Here is a 20,923-nt window from a genome sequence, read left to right on the forward strand (position 1 = left end):
TGCTGACACTTCCAGATAAGCAACGCGCTTGCTCAAAGTCTTGTAGCGCCAGTAAAACCCAGATAGTTGGTCTCACCATTCCTTGCAGGATGGGCTGTTTTCTCTACAAAAAGTACGGCTCAAGAAAATAGTTTGATGTAGTTTCCTCTTTGACGAATACCACACTTTCCACGTCATATGTGGCATTTCTTGTATTGCACCAAAACATGCAGTTGCTCCTAAGCAATCCATTCCTCGGATAAAAAAGAAACCCGCGCCTGAGGTTTATGGAAGTCAGGGAGCTGTTCAACTAATTTATTTTAAAAGGACAAAACCTGAAGGTTTATCAGAAATCAAGATAACAGATCCGAAGGAAATGTTCAGACCAACTGAAACTGTGACTCCATCTGTGTCTGATCTTCTGTGGCTCTAAGGGAATAGCAGAGACATTCCCGGCCTCTTAGGACGGAATGGACTCATGGAAGCTGTCACAAGAGACATACCATACCTATGAACTAACATTTATTTTTTGTACAGAAAACTAGGAGAAATTTATCAAATGACAGCATTCTAATAAAAAATAAAGTTTTGGAATGTAAAAAGTGGGTTTTGCCTAGACCTTTAAAAATTGGCAATTTTCAACTTGTACTTTAGACCGAACGGTTCGTCTAAAAAAAGGAAATAGTGATATTTGTAGATAATTTTAAGTACTTTAATTTCTGTTAACAGACCATTTACTAAAAGTTAACAGTTTTCGAGATTTGGGCAAAAAAGCGGAAAAAAGCTGAAATTTTTCGCTTTTTTCGCGATTTTTTCAATGTTCCGGCAAGAAATTTTGTCCGCAAACCTCATATTCGGATTCAGCAGCCCAAAATCTATATATAATGAAAGAAATCAGAACTACCCCAAAACTTTCCTAGTCAAAACACAATTTTATTGAATCATATGGATTGAATCATACCTTCCCTGCTTAGAGAAGACGACGAGCTCGCGTACTGCCCGGAGTTCAAGAAGTCGTACCCCTCCCACTAATATTCCAACAAATTACGTGGGGTGATGTTGTATTGGTCCACGAATTCGCAATAAGTCAACAAGAAGGTTATGCCAAAAATGTGAGAAATTTGGCTGCGAGGATCATCTTAGGGACATTTGCAGTGAATGTTTGACGGACTAAAATTGTGCCACTTTTACCATTTAATAGTTTTGTTCTTTGTTTACTTTTTTGTTCTGTTCTTTATTATTCATCACTATTGGTCATTTTGTAAGTTCAAAGATAAAAAATTTGTGTTTTTTACTAAATTGAGCTTACTTTTGTGACCATTTTCATTTATTTGCGAATTAAGACCCAAAAAATCATGACCTCGTCTGTAACTTTACCACTGTCAAAATGACAAACATGTCTAATATTGAAGTACAGACATAGATAAACATGTTATTAACCATTCATTTGTTAATTTTGTCAAGATCCGGTATTATACGACAAAAAACTATTGGTCTACAATCGTAGACCGCGCGACTAAGCTCGTCAGCAATAACCGCGCGACTAACGTAGGGTTAAATTGGTGCAGCATACAATACATTGCAGCGATGGTTCGTGGAGGTTTAAAATGAACCACGAGCTGGATGAACTAATTCAGAGCGCAGATATTGTTAGATAAGTCTCAAAGACTAAGCTGCCTTGGTCACTTAGAAAGAATCGAGGTGTGAAAGTAATCCAGAGATGGAAGCCCCAAGGAAATAGAACAAGAGGAAGGCCCCGTTGAACATGGATAGAAGAAGTAGAGGGGATATTAAAACCATGGCCATCAGACAGTGGCGAGGGAAAGTATCCGACAGGGCAGAATGGAAGAACATTGTTAAGCAGGCCAAGACTCACAAAGGGTTGTAGCATTAGAAGAACATGTTAAATTTTGTGGTGGTTATATTAAATTGGTTCAGTACACATTGGAAATCAACTTCAAATCGATTATGATGTATTTTGGGAATGGAGGAAAATGTAAAAAACGGTATTTTAACGTATTCTACACTATACAATTTGATCAAAAACTTGTTTTGAATCAAAATAACTCGTTATAATGCCAAATAATGACATTTTTGAGTCCCTTCTATTAAAATATTATTTTTTCCATTGATACTTCACGATAGAAAATGCAAATTTGTTTAAGTAAACACCAAATCACTGTCATGTAAAATCGCATGAAATAAAATTTTGAGAAAAAAAAAGTGATTTTGTGTGTGATTTGACATGGAATGTACCAAATTAATTCATCTGTAATTCTCCGGCTGCTATTTGTCTCCCTTTTTGAAGAGAAGTATTAGGATGATATTTAATAATTCGTCCTAATTTTTTTTGAATAATTTTAATAGTTGTTTTGTCTGATCTTGTCCTTTGTACTTTAGGAGTTCATTCGATATTCTGTCCCAGTGTTCCCTTTTTATTTTTCGTGACTAAAGTATTCGTTTCGTTCCTGATTCGTTTATAGTAGTTGTACGCCTGTTGTGTGTTCGTTTCTTCATAACTTTCAATCTTGGGCCATACCAATATCAATCCCCTTTACCAACATGTCATGCCTAACCGTCTCTCCGCAGGGCTTCTTCGGTCTTCCTCTTCTACTCCGTCCAAGAACTTAAATTCTTCGGATTGGGTTAGAATCTAGAATCTAGCTATAGAAGCTAAACATGCCCGAACCATTTTAACCTGTGCTACCTCATTTTGAACTTGAACCATCTATAATAAAATATATTTTAAAGCATCTATAATAAAATATATTTTAAAGCATCAAATTGTGTTTGTCTCATCAAACGACAATACGTATTGAACACATATTTCTTTTCAGGTCATAAACGAGGGTTACCATTAGTTGATAGTGATGGAGAAAGTGTAAGTCATCCCTTTCCAACAGTGCCAAATACTGATTCCGATTTAGGTAAGTTGAAGACCTTATTAAAGGAATACGATTATTATCAGTATATACACATGCCGGCAAAATAACGCAAAAGACGAAGAACATAATACCTACGTTGTGAAATAAAAAGAGATGAAACTAATAGAGGTGGGAAATTATCAATAGAAACTTATAAATTTACAATTATATTGATAGTTTCCCACCTTTAGACGTAACGGAGGAGTTTGCCAACTGCTACTGTGACAGAAGAATTTTTTTAAATTCTCTTGTGACAGTTTGATTCCTAAACGTCTAAAGGTGAGATACAATAAATATAATTGTAAATTTACAGGTTTCTATTGATAATTGCCCACCTCTACTATTTTCATCTCTTTTTATTTCACAACCTATTACGTTTTCCGTCTTTTCCGTCAATCCGATACCAACACCAATCCGATACCAACCCCAATCCAACTCCAATTCCGATAAATCTCTACGATGCAACGTTTACACACAACGATAAATTGAAACAACTCGATCGATATCGATAAATTGCTCGGATTTATCGCGGTGTCTAAACGCTGCCTTAGAGGAATCAGAGGAGTATGTCACTGTCTCAGTGTAATTGCCCAATCGCAGCATATTTGTTAAATTCGAATTGAGTGAAAGTGTACAAAAGTAAATATATTGTTATATTTCTATGTGATATGAAAATTAAAATTTGATAATTATAAACAGATTTCAATTTAATATAAAATATTTTCAATTTTCTCAACCATGGGCATATAAATTTAGAACAACCTGTATACAACAAATTGTTATATTTAATTTTAAGAAGTGATTAAATAAGACTCAAGTGAAATCGTTAAAAGGTCATTAAAATTTGTATATAGTAGAAAGTAATTTTAGAATGGGAATTAACTATTTTCTTTGAAATCCATTAAGCATATTTAGAAAGTTTAAAAATTGGTTTTGAGGAATACTGCGAATGAGAGTTGGTGGTGGAATTTTGATTTGTGAATCTGGAAGGGATATTTAGAAAGTAGGGGAATGAATGACAAATAGAGAGCAGAATGTTTTGAACTGTCGAGAAGTGAAGTCGAGTCGTAGACGGTAGTGTACGGAGAGTGAGAAAGCCGGTGTAGTTCCGTGAGTGTGGAGTATCTATCGTAGAACGAGAGGTAGGCCAAGTTGAGAGTAAAAGAACCTCCTTGAGCCAAGAGTTCCCGGTAGCTGATTGCAGTTTCGAAAAAGGTAGAACACAGCATCACGACAGAAGCAGGAAACGAGAGCTATACGAGCTAGTTTCGGAGGAGAACATTACTGGAAGCCAGGACGAGGTTTTGATTGCAGCCAAGGATAGCAGGAAACGGGTCTTGTGTGAAGACATTCTCAGTGCACCAGAAAAAGGTCAGTCTCATTTGTTTGGACATGAATGTATGGGTTTTTCGTAGTAAATACCACATTTAAAATTAAAAAAACATAATCAATAATATCAGAAAAGCTTCATCAAACTTAAATAGAATTGTTGCTGATAAATCATAATAGTTAAATGTTAATAAAAACTTTCAATTGGAAATCAAAAGAAAATAAGATTCCCATGTATAAATGTTATGTTTAAGAATAATAAGATATAGCAAATATTAAGCAGTGATTGCCATTTAAATAAAATAAACAATAGTTTGATTACAATTGTAACCCATATGTGTTATTATTCTACTCTTTTCTTTCCTATCCCGATTAGGAACCATTAAGAAATACTTAGAAGCCACGTATGTAAGTAATTAATTTTATAAAAAAGCCCTGAGATTGAAAACATATTGATATGTGATCTGGTAAATTAATTAGATTATTATTAAAGCATTGATTAAATTAAATGACATATAAAATTATTATCTCATATCAATAATCAAGATCACAATAACTGTCGTCCAACGTGGAGGGCATTGTAAAGTATTTCTAGTGGCAAATTTGAAGGATAGAAAGAGTAAAGCCGGTATTTGAAAATTTATATGCCTGTGGTAAAAAGTGAGATACTTACATTTGATAACATAAAATTTTAGATCTCTTTAGGTACAAATTTTACATAACTGATTTAATATTTTATTTTTACGATATTTACATTTGATATATTTATTGACAATTTATAATATTTGGGTGAGAAAAAGTCGTCTTGGTAACATACTAGTAAAATTTCATATTTGGCGGGGACAGTACTTCTTGAAAACAAATGTCAGTGACAAGAAGCCAAAGCAAGGACAACAAAAAACAAAAAGAACATTCAGACCAAGAAGATATTTTAGACACGACAATCATGGCATCAGAACAGCAAGAATTATCAGGAATAGATAAACTATTACAACTTATGCAACTCCAGTCACAAAAAATGGATGAAGCAAAACGAACAATGGATAAAAATCAGGAGGAAACAAAACTAGCAATGAAGGAAACACAGCAAAAAATGGATGAAACACAACAAAAATTGGATCAAAAAATGGATGAAACAAAAAGAATAATGCAAGAAAATCAGAAGGAAACAAAACAAGCCATAGAAGAGAACAACAAGAAAATGGAGGAACTCATAGAAAAGTATGAAATGAAAATTCAAGATAAAATAAAGGAGTTAACGAATGGCCAGAAAAAGGAACTAGAAAATTTGGAAAACAAGTTTGAAAACGCTATTCAAGCAATCAGAGAAGAAATGGAAAGAAAGATTGCGGAAATCAATATTCAACAAAATGTAGGAGAAAGAAGAGAAATGGTTATACATAGCACAGATGACGTGAAGATAAGGTTTGGCGGGGATGTAAGAATATTACACCCAGTGCCGTTCATAAATAGCCTGAAAAAGAAAATACAGCACATCGGAAATTTCGAAACAGCAAAAGAAACTATCAGAAACCATCTAAAATATGAAGCAAGCCTATGGTTCGATTGCAAAGAAGAAGAATTTGACAGTTGGCAACAATTTGAACAAAAATTTTTGAATTATTTCTGGGGAAAAGTCCAACAATTGGAAATTAACAAGGAATTGCAAAATGGGAAATACAATGATAGGATGGGTATATCAGAAAGGACATATGCATTACAAATTTACTATAACGCAAAACATTTACAATATAATTACTCATCGGAACAATTAGTCGAACTGATTGCAAGACATTTCGAAGAAACGCTGGAAGACCATATCACATTGCAAAACTACAAAGACATAGATAGTTTATGCCAATTCCTACAAATAAGAGAATCACGTTTAAGGGAAAGAAAATCAAGAAGGTCGCGAGAAGATTACAGGCCCCGAGAAACACAGGATTACAGAGATAGAAATCAAAATAGGAGGGACTATACAAGACGAGATTTTAATCCCAGAAGGGAAAACGAAAATAGAGACAACGGAAGAGGAAATTATGAACAAAGAAATAGGCAATGGAATGAGAACAGAAATCGAGAATACCAGAATAGAAACACCACACGCTCAAATCAAGAAAACAGAAATAATGGTAGACAAAATGAACAGGGATATCGAGAAAACCGAAACAGATCCGACAGACCAAGAGAAAATAGAAGAGAAGTAAATAATACCCAGACAGATGAATATGACGGAGAGAGACATTATGACGAAAATATAAACTACGATGAGCAACCGGCGTTTTTTCACGACGGCGCTCACTAAAAACCAAAAATCAAACAGGAATCTTTTGTAACCCCAAGGAGTTTATTAAATTGGCAAGGAACAACGAAAAGAAAAATGGAGTTAATTTAAAATTTGTGGATGGATTTATCAACGAGAAACCAATTAAAATTATGATAGACACTGGATCTGAAATAACATTGGTCAACAGAAAACTAATAGAAGAAGTTAACTTAACAAATTTAATTTACAAAATACCTAGGGTAAATTTAGTGGGCGCAAACAAACGGACATTGGCAACTATAAATGAAGGCATACGAGTAATGGTACGACTGGGTAAGAAGATGTATGCACTACAATGTGTAATAGTGCCAAACATGTCACATGACATGATAGTAGGAGTTGACGAATTGGCAGAAAAACATGTAGTGATAGATTTTAAAAATAATACGATGAATCTAACAGAAGAAAAAGAAGAAGAACAGGACAAGGAACAGGAGAAACAAAATACGGACGAATCAGGTAAAGAACAAACAGTGGAAATGAATTTGGCAACGAAGCAAGGACAAAGAAGAAAAGGGAGAAAAAGTCAGAAAAAGACAAAAGAAAATGAAACCTGTGGCTCCTCAAAAGAAGAGTTGAGCCCAGAAGAAGAAAAATTGAGAGTATCAAAAGCAAAAGAAAACTGGGATTCCTCAAAAGAAGAGATGAGCTCAGGAGAAGGAGAAATAAAGCTAACAAATGAAAGCGAAAAAGATATAATCGAAACAGTGGCATTTGAAGAGGAGGCATATGAAAACGAGGATGCAGAATGCACGGTAAAAGTATGTGAAAAATCTGAGGAAAAAGACAGAAGATTGATATGGGAAAAAGGGAAAGACAACATAATAGCCGACACTCTAACACAGGATGAGGACACTGAAAATAAGGAAACAATTACTCTACAGGTGGGACTAATTAGAGTAATACAAGAAGAAGGGGTATAAGACGTAGATTAAAGTAAGGAAATATACAGAGAGTTGGTTTTGCCTCGAGAAAATTTATTTAAAAATGCAGATAAATTTTATCGAATACAAGGCGGGGATTTGTTATATTTCTATGTGATATGAAAATTAAAATTTGATAATTATAAACAGATTTCAATTTAATATAAAATATTTTCAATTTTCTCAACCATGGGCATATAAATTTAGAACAACCTGTATACAACAAATTGTTATATTTAATTTTAAGAAGTGATTAAATAAGACTCAAGTGAAATCGTTAAAAGGTCATTAAAATTTGTATATAGTAGAAAGTAATTTTAGAATGGGAATTAACTATTTTCTTTGAAATCCATTAAGCATATTTAGAAAGTTTAAAAATTGGTTTTGAGGAATACTGCGAATGAGAGTTGGTGGTGGAATTTTGATTTGTGAATCTGGAAGGGATATTTAGAAAGTAGGGGAATGAATGACAAATAGAGAGCAGAATGTTTTGAACTGTCGAGAAGTGAAGTCGAGTCGTAGACGGTAGTGTACGGAGAGTGAGAAAGCCGGTGTAGTTCCGTGAGTGTGGAGTATCTATCGTAGAACGAGAGGTAGGCCAAGTTGAGAGTAAAAGAACCTCCTTGAGCCAAGAGTTCCCGGTAGCTGATTGCAGTTTCGAAAAAGGTAGAACACAGCATCACGACAGAAGCAGGAAACGAGAGCTATACGAGCTAGTTTCGGAGGAGAACATTACTGGAAGCCAGGACGAGGTTTTGATTGCAGCCAAGGATAGCAGGAAACGGGTCTTGTGTGAAGACATTCTCAGTGCACCAGAAAAAGGTCAGTCTCATTTGTTTGGACATGAATGTATGGGTTTTTCGTAGTAAATACCACATTTAAAATTAAAAAAACATAATCAATAATATCAGAAAAGCTTCATCAAACTTAAATAGAATTGTTGCTGATAAATCATAATAGTTAAATGTTAATAAAAACTTTCAATTGGAAATCAAAAGAAAATAAGATTCCCATGTATAAATGTTATGTTTAAGAATAATAAGATATAGCAAATATTAAGCAGTGATTGCCATTTAAATAAAATAAACAATAGTTTGATTACAATTGTAACCCATATGTGTTATTATTCTACTCTTTTCTTTCCTATCCCGATTAGGAACCATTAAGAAATACTTAGAAGCCACGTATGTAAGTAATTAATTTTATAAAAAAGCCCTGAGATTGAAAACATATTGATATGTGATCTGGTAAATTAATTAGATTATTATTAAAGCATTGATTAAATTAAATGACATATAAAATTATTATCTCATATCAATAATCAAGATCACAACAATATGTACATTCATTTATAGACATAAAAACTTTAAACAATTCATTGCGGAATTACGTACATCTTATCTAACACGGAAGTAATTACTATTACTATACTCTTACCACGACATTACCGAGATAAATGCAACGCTAGCATCCGTATCTATATCAATCCACCTGACCACATTAAATCTACCGTAATATTGTGTAATTTATCATTATTAGCTACGTACAAGATTATTTATATTGTAATTCTTCTTGAAGTCATACCACAAACGTGAAAATGTATTTGCATGATACGATACTTACTTATAACCACCCGATCTTTATAAAATTCTCACATTCCATAGAAAATAGCCAAAAAATTAGCTTCGATGAAAATAAAATACAACATACAAAAATTTGAAAAAAAAAATGTTATATATTCGAATCTCAGACAGTTTTTTGTATTGCTATGTTAGTATGAAGGTACGTATCCATTCGTTGGTGCTCCGTGTAGCAGCTCCACGTAGTGGATATGTTGGTGCTCGCCGCTCGGCGCTCACCCTCTTCGATTCAACCGGTTTGCGGTTATGTAGGGGAGAGCGCATGCCGTATCCATTTGAGCAGCTACACGGAACACCAAACGTATGGATACGTACCTTTATGATTATTGATAACATGGTTTGATTCGTCTGCGCTACCTCTATATATAATATATGTCCTCATCTCAAAGGAATTAACCTTATCACCTCTGAATTATGCGTTCACGAGTAGATTTCATAATACAGCACAAATAAACTTTTTTGACTGACATGTTTTAGCACAAAAGGAATTAAATATCTAGGCACCCATCTCAATAATATATTAACATGGATCAACACATGTGGACAATGAGGCTAAACCTAGGTCCTATCTACAGAAAACTTTATTGGATACTCAGAAAAATTAACGTCCATCTACTAATAAAACGTTTATATCTAAACTCCAAAGCAATAATAAAACCTAGTTGGACATAATATATGAACACCAGCTCTGGAAATTAGCTAGAAAATTTGATACCATGAGAATTCAAATATTTCGGTCTAAAATTTGAAGAGTATTGACAAACGTCAGGTCACGTGATGTAGGGTATACACCTACATAGATCTTACAGGTCGCAGTGTGGAAAGGTCTACCGAGCCAATCAGCTCCTTTCAAGAGCTACGTGATCTGCGTCTAAAGATGTTTTGCATAGGAACCTGCAGATGCCAGGAACGCATGAAAAAACTGACGCGACGTGATATACCACACTTTCTGCAATGTTGTCAACAGTGTCTGCGACAGTATTACATATGATTGTGTTTTTGTCTACCATTAGCCTAAGTGTCAGCGATATTTGCGTATGTACTTAATAGTATCCTGTTCTAACTCTTACTCTTCCGTGTTACTTGTGACCAGTGAGTGATTCAGTACTTGTTAATATGTTTTGACTTGCTTATTTTTAATTTAAACTAAATTGTTAACCTTCTTGGATGTTGTTAAAAAAACTATTAAAAAAGATACTAAGGAAGCTGTCTTTCATATTAGCAATACGTCACTAGCAAAATTGGATATGCCCCCATTGATTCACTAATTGAAAGCTTTTATTTAGACCTAGAGTGACCACTATCTCCATTTTACCATTAGTGTAGTATAATTTGACCATACAATCAAAAAATACATCATTTAACTGCACACCTTTTTATTGTGGACCATATGAAGCAATGGGTAACCATCTTTTTTTTATTTCTTAGGTAGTCCCTACGAGAACGTGCGGCCGTCATCGAAGAACGCCCGTTCTATTACCACCGACCCTTCACCCGGTACTTCCCCCCAACGATGGGGAGATTTCCTCCAGAGGCACGCTCGACCTCCGGAAGCGTTCGACGATAGAAGGGTTTCGGGAGTATCTGGAATTTCTATGTAAGTTTTATTTTTTTTTTACTTTTTGTTAAGTAGATTTTTTTAAGTATTTCTGTTACTGATTTTCATTTAACACAGAAATTAAAAACTAGAAAAAAAAAACAATATTTTTATATAATAAAGTCCAGGACGCGTTTCGCCATCACCTCAGCTTTATAAAACTTTAAGCTTTATAAACAGTCATCCTCAGCTTTATAAAACAGGAGAAACTAAATCTGAAAACGTAAGAATACACAACTTTAAGAGAGAACAAAAAGTATTAATGTAAAAATTTGTTACTTCTTTATTTTTGAAGCTGTTAGCTTTAGCCTAGTCCATATAGTCTAAGAGCTAGAGCCGAAAAATCATCGTCACTAGTAATGTGGAGTTTTTCCTGTGAAATGTGTCCATTGTATATTGACAATTATGAACCCTTTCAGGCTGACACCTCAGTGGGTACAGAAAGTAGCAATAAGGGATGAAAAGGGAAAGCTAGTGCAGTCATTAAAGGTTTTCACCTCCTATTTTGTTAAACCTCAATCGATTTGCATTAAAATTGGTGACTAGTTAGAGCATACCTCAAGAAACAAAACTGATTTGGTGCCAACTTGCACTTTTACCCTGGGGGTGGATACCCCTTCTCGGGGGGTGAAAACTATTTTATTATAAATAACCCCACAAATCGATAGAGGGACAAATTTTACGCAAAATTTGTTATATTAAGGTATTAAAATAAATCAATACTTTTTGAGTTATTAAAGATAAAAATTTGAATTTTTTGTGAAACAAATGCATGGTGTCAAGCGGTTTTTCATAAATAATTCAAAAACTGTAAGTTTTAACAAAATAGTTATGATTACCAAAATTGAAGATAATAAAAAATAAAAGAGATTTCTCATTCGAAAAACCTTTGAGAATTAATTAAGCTCACTCTTAATATAGCTTATAAGTGAGCAGTTATAGGTGATTGAATGTATATTTTTTTCGGCTAGTACTCAAATCTAAATATTCAAGCTTAAATAACGGGAAAACGATACATTTTATAAAATATATTTACTAAACACTTGTCAAAGTACTCAGAAATATGTATCGAATGAGCTCCCGGAGAAGTTGATACCATTAAACATTATTCTACAATTATTTTTCAAAGTTTAGGCTCCAAAAATTTGGAGCTTAATTATTATATTATTTATATAATTTTTTTAAATTGTTTATAAGACATTTATATAAAATTTAGCAAAAATGTATTCGAATATGTCAAATGTATCCATTATTGGACACCCCTAGTTTCTGGACATATTCAGTTTATATTGATAAAAAAAAATTCAATTAAATATCGAAATAATATAAAAATAATATTTTACTAACATACAATTAATTAATACGTTCTTTTTATCATCCGTAACTTCACGCATGTGCTCTTAAATAGACGCTATTTTATAGATACTTGCTACTGTTATTTCGGAGTCGGCTGTATTGAATATCCACAGAGAACGGCAGTTCTCACCAGTGGCGCACAACACCCCTACATGCGACACTATATATACACGAAATTTTCGATTTTCTAAACCTGACTGAATTTAAACTTGGGCCAAACCCCATCTTAAAGTTTAGGAAAAGACTCGTCCATTCATATGTCAACCATCAATTTTGGTCCAAGGGTGTGGATTTTACGGCCCTTCCCATTTAATGCCTGTTTTTCGTTCTCGTCCCCAAAACTCCCAAAAATTTCAAAAATTTAAGCCCGACCTTTGCGGCTTCTGATAGCACAGATAATTACCTTTCCAACGCATGTTAAATTTTGCAAATCGGTTATACCATTCAAAAGTTATCGAGCTCAGAAATATGACTCAATTTTTATTTAAAAAATGGAAAATGTTTGTGGATATGTATGTATGTATGTATGTATGTGTGTGGAAAAGTTACACCGATCTGAATAATTTTTTCTGTGTTTCAAGAATGTGTGAGGGCCGATTCATAACCGGTCTAATTTTTGACTTCTGACTACCCTTAAACCAGCTAGAGGGCTAGGTAGATACAAAATAGCATATTTTTTGGGCGTATATATCTTAGGTTTAACGAAAGACAGGAAAACCGCAAATACACCAAATCAATAGGGTTGAGTTAAGCTTTTAAATGGCGCATAAGTGATCAAGCTGAGACATACACACTGCTCACCATAGCCAAAAAACTGAAAAATTAAACTTTGAAAATTTTGGTTTTTCGACAATTACTCAAAATTTCAACCTACGAATTGCGCCAATAACTGAGCGTTTGTAGAAGGACTCAGGACGCGTCTAACGGTGTATACCTCATATCTGGGAAAATTCGAATTTTTAAGTTATAGGCTTCATAAGTATGATCAAATCTATTTCTTATGGGAAAAACGGGTTTTCAAGCTCAATAATTCCTGTAATACGTTCAGTTATCACACTCGATCTTGGATGCATCAGATACTACTTGTCAATACGTTTCAAATTCATGTTTGGTGATCAACATCAGGTAAGCCGTTCAGAAGTTATAGAGCTCCAAATGTATAATTAGTCCAGGAACTGTAATTTTTCACTTAGCAATTTTTACAGAATGGATAGATTTGTTTGAAAATTTGACAATAAGTAGTGGATAGTCCAAGGATCAAAATCTATATGATGCAGAAATACGCTTTTACCATGGGGTGGTTGTCACCTCATCTCGAGGGTGGAAATTTTTTATTATATTTTGACCGCAAATGCTGGTAAAAATATTAATTATAAGCAAAAAATGTTCATTATACATTTTTTTCATAAAATTAATAGTTTTCGATTTAGTGGTTATCGAAGCTGTTAGTTTTATATCGAATAAATTACCAGAGACCGGCAGTTCCCGCCAGTGGCTCAGAAATACACCCCCTACACGCGACATTATTATATGCACGAAATTTTCAATTTTCTAAATATGACTGAATTGAAAATTGTGCCAACTCCCATCTTCAAGTTAAGAAAAAGACTCACCCATTCATATGTCAACCATCCATTTTATTCCAAGGGTGTCGATTTTACGGCCCTTCCTATTTAGGGTCTGTTTTTCGTTCTGGTCCCCAAAACTCCCAAAAACTTCGAAAATTTAAGTCCGACCTTTGCGGCTTCTAACAATACTGATCATTACCTTTCCAACTCATGTCTAATTTTGAACATTACCAGAGAACGGCAGTTCTCGCCAGTGGCGCACACCCACACCCCCCTACACGCAACACTATATTATACACGAAATTTTCGATTTTTTAAATCTGACTGAATTGAAAATTGGGCCAACTCCCATCTTAAAGTTCAGAAAAAGACTCACCGATTTATATGTCAATCATCGATTTTGGTCCAAGGGTGTAGATTTTACGGCCCTTCCTATTTAGGGTCTGTTTTTCGTTCTCGTCCCCAAAATTCCCAAAAATTTTAAAAATTAAGTCCAACCTTTGCGGCTTCTAATAGAACTGATCATTACCTTTCCAACGCATGTCTAATTTTGAAAATCGGTTATACCATTCAAAAGTTATAGAGCTTAGAAATGTGACTCAATTTTTATTTAAAAAAGAGAAAATGTTTGTGGATATGTATGTATGTGTGTTTAAAAGTTAAACCCATTTGATATTTTTTCTCTGTGTTTGAAGAGGGGGTCAGGGCCGATTTAGAACCGGTGTAGTTTGTGACTTTTGACCACCCATAAGCCAGCTATAGGACTTGGTAGGTACAAAACAGCATATTTTTTTGGGGTATATATCTTCGGTTCAAGAAGAGACAGGAAAACCGCAAATACACCAAATCCATAGAGTTGAGTTAAGCTTTTAAATGGTGTCTAAGCTGTCAGGATCAGACATACGCACGGCTCAGTATCGCCGAAAAACTGAAAAACTAAACTTTGAAAATTTTGGTTTTTCGACAATTACTCAACATTTCAACCTACGAATTGCGCCAATAACTTAGCGTTTGTAGAAGGACTCAAGACGAATCTAACGGTGTATACCTTATATCCGGGAAAGTTCGAATTTTTAGTTTATAGGCTTCATAAGTATGATAAAATCTATTTCCTGTGGGAAAAACGGTTTCTTAAGATCAATAGTTCCTGTAATAGCTTCAGTTATCATACTTGACCTTAGATCCATCAGATACTACTGGTCAATACGTTTCAAACTCATGTTTACTGATCAAAATCGGTTAAGCCGTTTAGAAGTTATTAAGCTATAAAAGTATAATCCAATTAACGATTATTCCCGAAATGGTTTAAGTAGTTGTAGTGGTTACGAAGCTAAATTTGATCTGGCAACAGGCAATCCGATTTCATTTACCGGCCATCTCAATATTTTTGTTTCAATCTATTTCGAATAGAAAAAAATCTAGTGTACATTCGATAGATACTAGATTATTTGGGATATAATGCAACAAAGGTGACCATTTATAAAGCTTGACGTGTAATAGGTAGTGTGACCAACTCCAATTCAGTCGAACTCGGGACAAAGCTGAAAAAAATACTTAAAATCCGGGACTTTTCAATGAAAATCGGGCCATGTTTTTCAAATATAGAACTTTAATATCATCATTTTATGGATAATTTAACATTTTTATGTTGACAATGATATTTTGTTGGGATTAAGCAACAATTGATTGTAATTATAACTACATTTTTCTTAGTTTTTGACGTTTCGACTCCCAATCCGGAAATCGTTCTTAAAAAAGGAAATTTTTTATGTTGTACTAGTATTACAAAGAGCACTGAACGCTAGAATGCTGGAAAAAAGACCGGTTGGAAAGCCAAGAAAGGGCTGGGAAGACACAGTAAACAGCGACGCACAAGCACTTTTAGGAGTCCGTGTATGGAGAAGAGCAGCCACATACAAACAACAAGGGTGGAGGCAAAAAATAAAGGAGGCCAAGGCTCAATTTGGGCTGTAGCGTCGTAGAAGAAAAAAAATTAGTTGAAAATTCGGATGACCCGGAAGCCTTGTCCGGGACAGCGGGACACGACTTCGTAATTCAACACTAGTAATAGGGGAACATTGCATTCAACTTCATACATTTAATTTATAAATAACTTTGAAAAACTCCTGATACAAGAATAAAAAACCGCTAAACGCCGTAAAAATGAGTGGCGCATAAAATATTCCAGCTACAAAAGATCTGATATGAATATTACGTGGCGCGAAAATGGATTTTCATTTGATGCAAAACAAAATTCTAGTTTTATTTTAAAAGATTTTTCCATAATATTTGCTAAATTTGAAGTAAACGCGCCACAAAAGAGTTTTAAAATGCAAACTGTATCAAAGTTACTCTTTTGTGGCGCGTTTACTTCAAATTTAGCAAATATTATGGAAAAATCTTTTAAAATAAAACTAGAATTTTGTTTTGCATCAAATGAAAATCCATTTTCGCGCCACGTAATATTCATATCAGATCTTTTGTAGCTGGAATATTTTATGCGCCACTCATTTTTACGGCGTTTAGCGGTTTTTTATTCTTGTATTATATACTCCAAAAAATATAACTGTTTTCAACATGGCAACAAATACACTTGCGTGCTTAAAATAAATTGTACAATTGATAGAGATACTGCTGTGAAATTAGTTATTGAAAAAAAAATTGAAAACTGCAAAAGAAAAATTAAATATTATTAAAAATTAAAATTAAAATTTAATTATTAAATTATAATCGTAACTTCATTCCCGAAATTCCTTTGAAAATTATTCTGTTTTCTGCAACTAATTTCAAAAAAATATATAAATAGCGTATGTTTTAATTTTCACTTTTTCGTAAAAAAAAAAATCGAAAAGGTCCTCTTATTTTCACCATCACTTACTTAGCTTTGATGTTATCAACTTCATCTGGAGCTCACTTGATAGGTATTCTTGAGTACTTTGACAAGTGTTTAGTAAGTATGTATATTTTATAAAATGCATCGTTTTCCCGTTATTTAAGCTTGAATACTCGTACTTAGATTTGATAACTCATTTTAATTAATTCTAAAATGTCTTTCACGTACAGAATCTATTCGATTTTTTATTATCTTCAATTTTGGTAATCATAACTATTTTGTTAAAACTTAGGTTTTGAATTATTTTTGAAAAACCGCTTTACACCATGCATTTGTTTCACAAAAAATTCAAATCTTTAATCTTTAATAACTCAAAAAGTATTGATTTATTTTAATACCTTGATATAACAAATTTTGCTTAAAATTTGTCCCTCTATCGATTTGTGGGGTTATTTTTAATAAAATAGTTTTCACCCCCGAGAATAGGTATCCACCCCCAGGGTAAAAGTGCAAGTTGGCACCAAATCAGTTTTGTTTCTTTAGGTATGCTCTAACTAGTCACCAATTTTAATGGAAATCGATGGAGGTTTAACAAAATAGGAGATGAAAACCTTTAATGACTGCACTAACTTTTCCCTTTCATCCCTTATTGCTACTTCCTGTATCCACTGAGGTGTCAGCCTGAAAGGGTTCATAATTTTCAATATACAATGGACACATTTCACAGGAAAAACTCCATATTACGTATGACTATGATTTTTCGGCTCTAGCTCTCCGTCTAATAGCTTCATAAGCTATAGACTAGTCCTTTGCAGACTATATTCATCTTGGGCTATAAATATTACGTTGTATGCGTAACCGAGCCTTTTTACTTCTTGTTTCCCATTCTGTATCCTCCTCCTTTGTTGTCAATTTTGATGATTTCATCCATAATTAAATTGAAGAATATGTGACACAATGAGTCTCCCCTGTCTTATTCTGCTGCCTACGTCTAAGATTCTGTAAGTTGTCCATATATTCTGACTTCCATTTTGTTGTTTTGGTAGATATTTTCAATATTTTTTATGATATTTAGGAGAACTTCTATTATTTGCTAATTAATTTAAAGAAAAGTGGGAAATGGGTCGGGTTGCCAACGCCATAGGAAACATACCGAACTATACAATTACTATTTAAAAACATTCAATAAAGAATTATTGAGATACCCAACAAAAGTCTAATTGTTTTCCTATGGATACCATTTTGAAAAGAAAAGTTGGGACCAGAAAGACTAGTGGCATGTGTCAGCATTGTCGTACTGTCAGTCAGCATCAAAACTATTCGGCAATACAGTTAATAATTATAATCCTTAACCCTTAACCACTGGCATACAGTATGTCATACCGCGTTTTATAAAAGATTCCTAGAACACCATCTGTGTACCTTTAAGTGGTGTTTAGTTGTACCTGCTCCCAACTTTTGCAGTTTTAGTATGGTTTAGTGTCTGAGCTACGGTGACGTAAAGTTTTCTGCGGTATCACGTGCCGCATAGCAGTGTTTACGTTTCTATAGTTAAAAGCAGTCTATTCTCTATTCTTTCGCTATTAGTATGGCAGCAAGTTCATCCAGTTGTTTTCAAATGCTTTTTACAATATTTTACTATTTTTTAGTTACTAATACTAGTTTGTTTTGTAATTCAGTTTATAAAGTATTTTGTAAGAACCCCCATCATTTTTTTTAATATTATGCTTGCGTTCATAATTTTCTTGAAAAAAAAAGTTTATTTTATATGGAGCAGTATTTTATTCTACAGCATTGTGAAGAATCATTCCGTAGTAACTACTACTTTCACATCAACTGTTGATGTAATAATAATAATATCGTATGGAATTTTTGCCGGGGAGATCCTTTCGGACAGTTCCGGCGCCATTTACATCTTTAACCCTGTTTCAAGTAACTAGTGCCGATGTACACTAGCCCAGGGGAACCGACGGCTTTACGTGCTCTCCGAGGCACGGTGAGACGGCTCGTGTCATTATTGGAAATGAAAATGGTTTGTCTTTGGCAGGGCTCGAACCCACGTGCACTGGCGTATGAGGCCAGCGGTATTGCCGTTACTCCACGGCCGCTCACAAAAGTTGTGAAACCGTTGATGTGAAAAGCAAATACAATGATATAAGACAAATTCATATTGAAAACAGAGGATAATAGGCAACGGCATGACATACCGCATGTCAGAGTCTACGTCGTGAAACATTACGTCAGTAGTTAAGGGTTAAAAGGGTATGGAATTTATGTAAAAAATTAATGGATGTTAAGGAATTAATCCAATTTCGATACAATGATCCGAATATGTAAGTATTCTTGTTGGCTAGGTAGGTTAGTAGTCACATTTTCGAACGCCTTCCTTTATCCCGGTTTGGGACCGACAACATGAACACTAAGCTACTGAACCGATACCTACCCAACCTGATGTTGGCAGATTGAAACTATACTTAAATTTCATAAAAATTTAAACTTAGTGTCAACTAAAGAACTTGGTTAATTTCCTCCTTAATCGAACTAAAGTTTCCTCAATCAGTCAATTTTCTTTTTCTTCTTCTTCTTTTTCTATAGGCATGAATGTGTCTGTTTTTTCAATGTGCCTCCGGTAAGTTGTCGTTCCATCGTTTTCGTGGTCTTCCCACTGATCGTCTTCCTATTGGGGAACCGTCTCCGTTTTTACTACTCTATTTGTCATTCGGCTTATGTGGTGGTTCCATTCTACTCTTGTTTCTTGCCCAGTTCTTACTGTTTTCCACCTTGCATCTCCGTCGTATATCTGTACTTCTAGCTCTGTGCCATAGTAGTCCAGGGTAATAAGGTTTTTTCCATGACACTCGAGCAGCCAGGGTACTGAAGCGTTTTTTTGACAGGTAATACCTATAAGAGGAAATTGTAACTATTTCCTGCGTAGGATCTAGCGGCCATTTTTATTTATAAATAATGAAGTGTCAAAAATGGCATTTTTCACTTTTTTTTCCAAATCAATGGAAAACAGGGAAACTTATGGTTTTTTTTAGTACAAATATCTTCGAGATTATGGAAAAAGCTTAAAATGACGTATTACAAAGTTTGATATACCCATTTATTGTTAATATAATTGCGAAAAAAGGTCGGAATTGCAAAAAAAATTATTTTCGCAATAACTGTTGTAAAAATTAGTGTACAGCTTTGAAATTTATGTCAAATAAGGGTTCTTTGTTGCTTAATATGTGATAAAAATTTCAAAGCGATTCTTTCAATTGTTTAAATTTTATTCAAATTGTTTATCCCAGAGAGCATTTTTTTTTGCAATAACATAAGTCAGAAGAAAATGACGTTAGAACCATTCCACAGGTGTCAAATGAAAGAGCGTGAGCTATATTTTCAACTTAGTTAAAAAAAAGTGAATAAAAAATGTATTTATTAGTAATAAATAATTATGCAAAAGTATCGTAAATCTTTCCTTATAAACTTTTTATTTTGTTATATAAGAAATTATACATATTTATTACAATTTTTTATCAATTATGATATAGATAACATTACTTGGTAGTTGTGCACTGAAAACAGGGTAAAAAAGTTAATTTTTTTTGGAAAAAGTTATTCAAAAAGTTTATAAAGAAAAATTGACGATACTTTTGCATAATTATTTATTACTAATAAATGCATTTTTTATTCACTTTTTTAAACCAAGTTGAAAATATAGCTCATGCTCTTTCATTTGACACCTGTGGAATGGTTCTAACGTCCTTTTCTTCTGACTTATGTTATTGCAAAAATAATGCTCTCTGGGATAAACAATTTGAATAAAATTTAAACAATTGAATGAATCACTTTGAAATTTTTATCACATGTTATGCACCAAAGAACCCTTATTTGACAAAAATTTAAAAGCTGTACACTAATTTTTACAACAGTTATTGCGAAAATAATTTTTTTTTGCAATTCCGAACTTTTTTCACAATTACATTAACAATAAATGAGTATATCAAACTTTGTAATACGTCATTTTAAAGCTTTTTCCATAATCTCGGAAGATATTTGTACTAAAAAATCATAAGTTTTACTGTTTTCCGTTGATTTGAAAAAAAGTGGAAAATGCCATTTTTTGACAGTTAATTGTTTATAAATAAAAATGGCCGCCAGATCCTACGCAGGAAATAGTTATAATTTGTTTCTATAGGTATTGAAAAAACGCTTCAGTACCCTGGCTGCTGAAGTGTCACGAACAGGGTATATTTTTGTCTTATTACCCTGGCCTATAGTGTCTTACCATCGATTTCGCGAAGGGTTTTCATCTCTTCTGTTTCTAGCATTCTTCTGTTTCTGCCGCGCATGTTATTATTGGTCTGATGACTGTTTTGTGAATTCTGCCTTTCTTTATTTTTATTTCTCCATATTGTTCCATTCAGTCAACCTGCGGCTCTGTTTGCTCTATTCACTTG

At 33.8% G+C, this 20,923-nt stretch overlaps 1 protein-coding gene across 3 annotated transcripts in view; it reads left to right on the plus strand.

Moving 5' to 3' along the window:
* The window catches only part of LOC114324206 (ankyrin repeat and SAM domain-containing protein 1A-like), a 351,154-nt gene that overhangs the window by 167,047 nt on the left and 163,184 nt on the right, over nt 1–20,923 (plus strand). For all 3 annotated transcript variants that reach the window (XM_028271967.2, XM_028271968.2, XM_028271969.2), the window contains exons 7-8: nt 2,817–2,906; nt 10,550–10,718. In XM_028271967.2, the coding sequence (XP_028127768.2) occupies nt 2,817–2,906; nt 10,550–10,718 (259 nt within the window). The remainder of the gene's footprint in view (nt 1–2,816; nt 2,907–10,549; nt 10,719–20,923) is intronic.

The sequence above is a fragment of the Diabrotica virgifera genome, chromosome 5 (genome assembly GCF_917563875.1).
Source record: "Diabrotica virgifera virgifera chromosome 5, PGI_DIABVI_V3a".
Lineage (NCBI taxonomy): Eukaryota > Metazoa > Arthropoda > Insecta > Coleoptera > Chrysomelidae > Diabrotica > Diabrotica virgifera.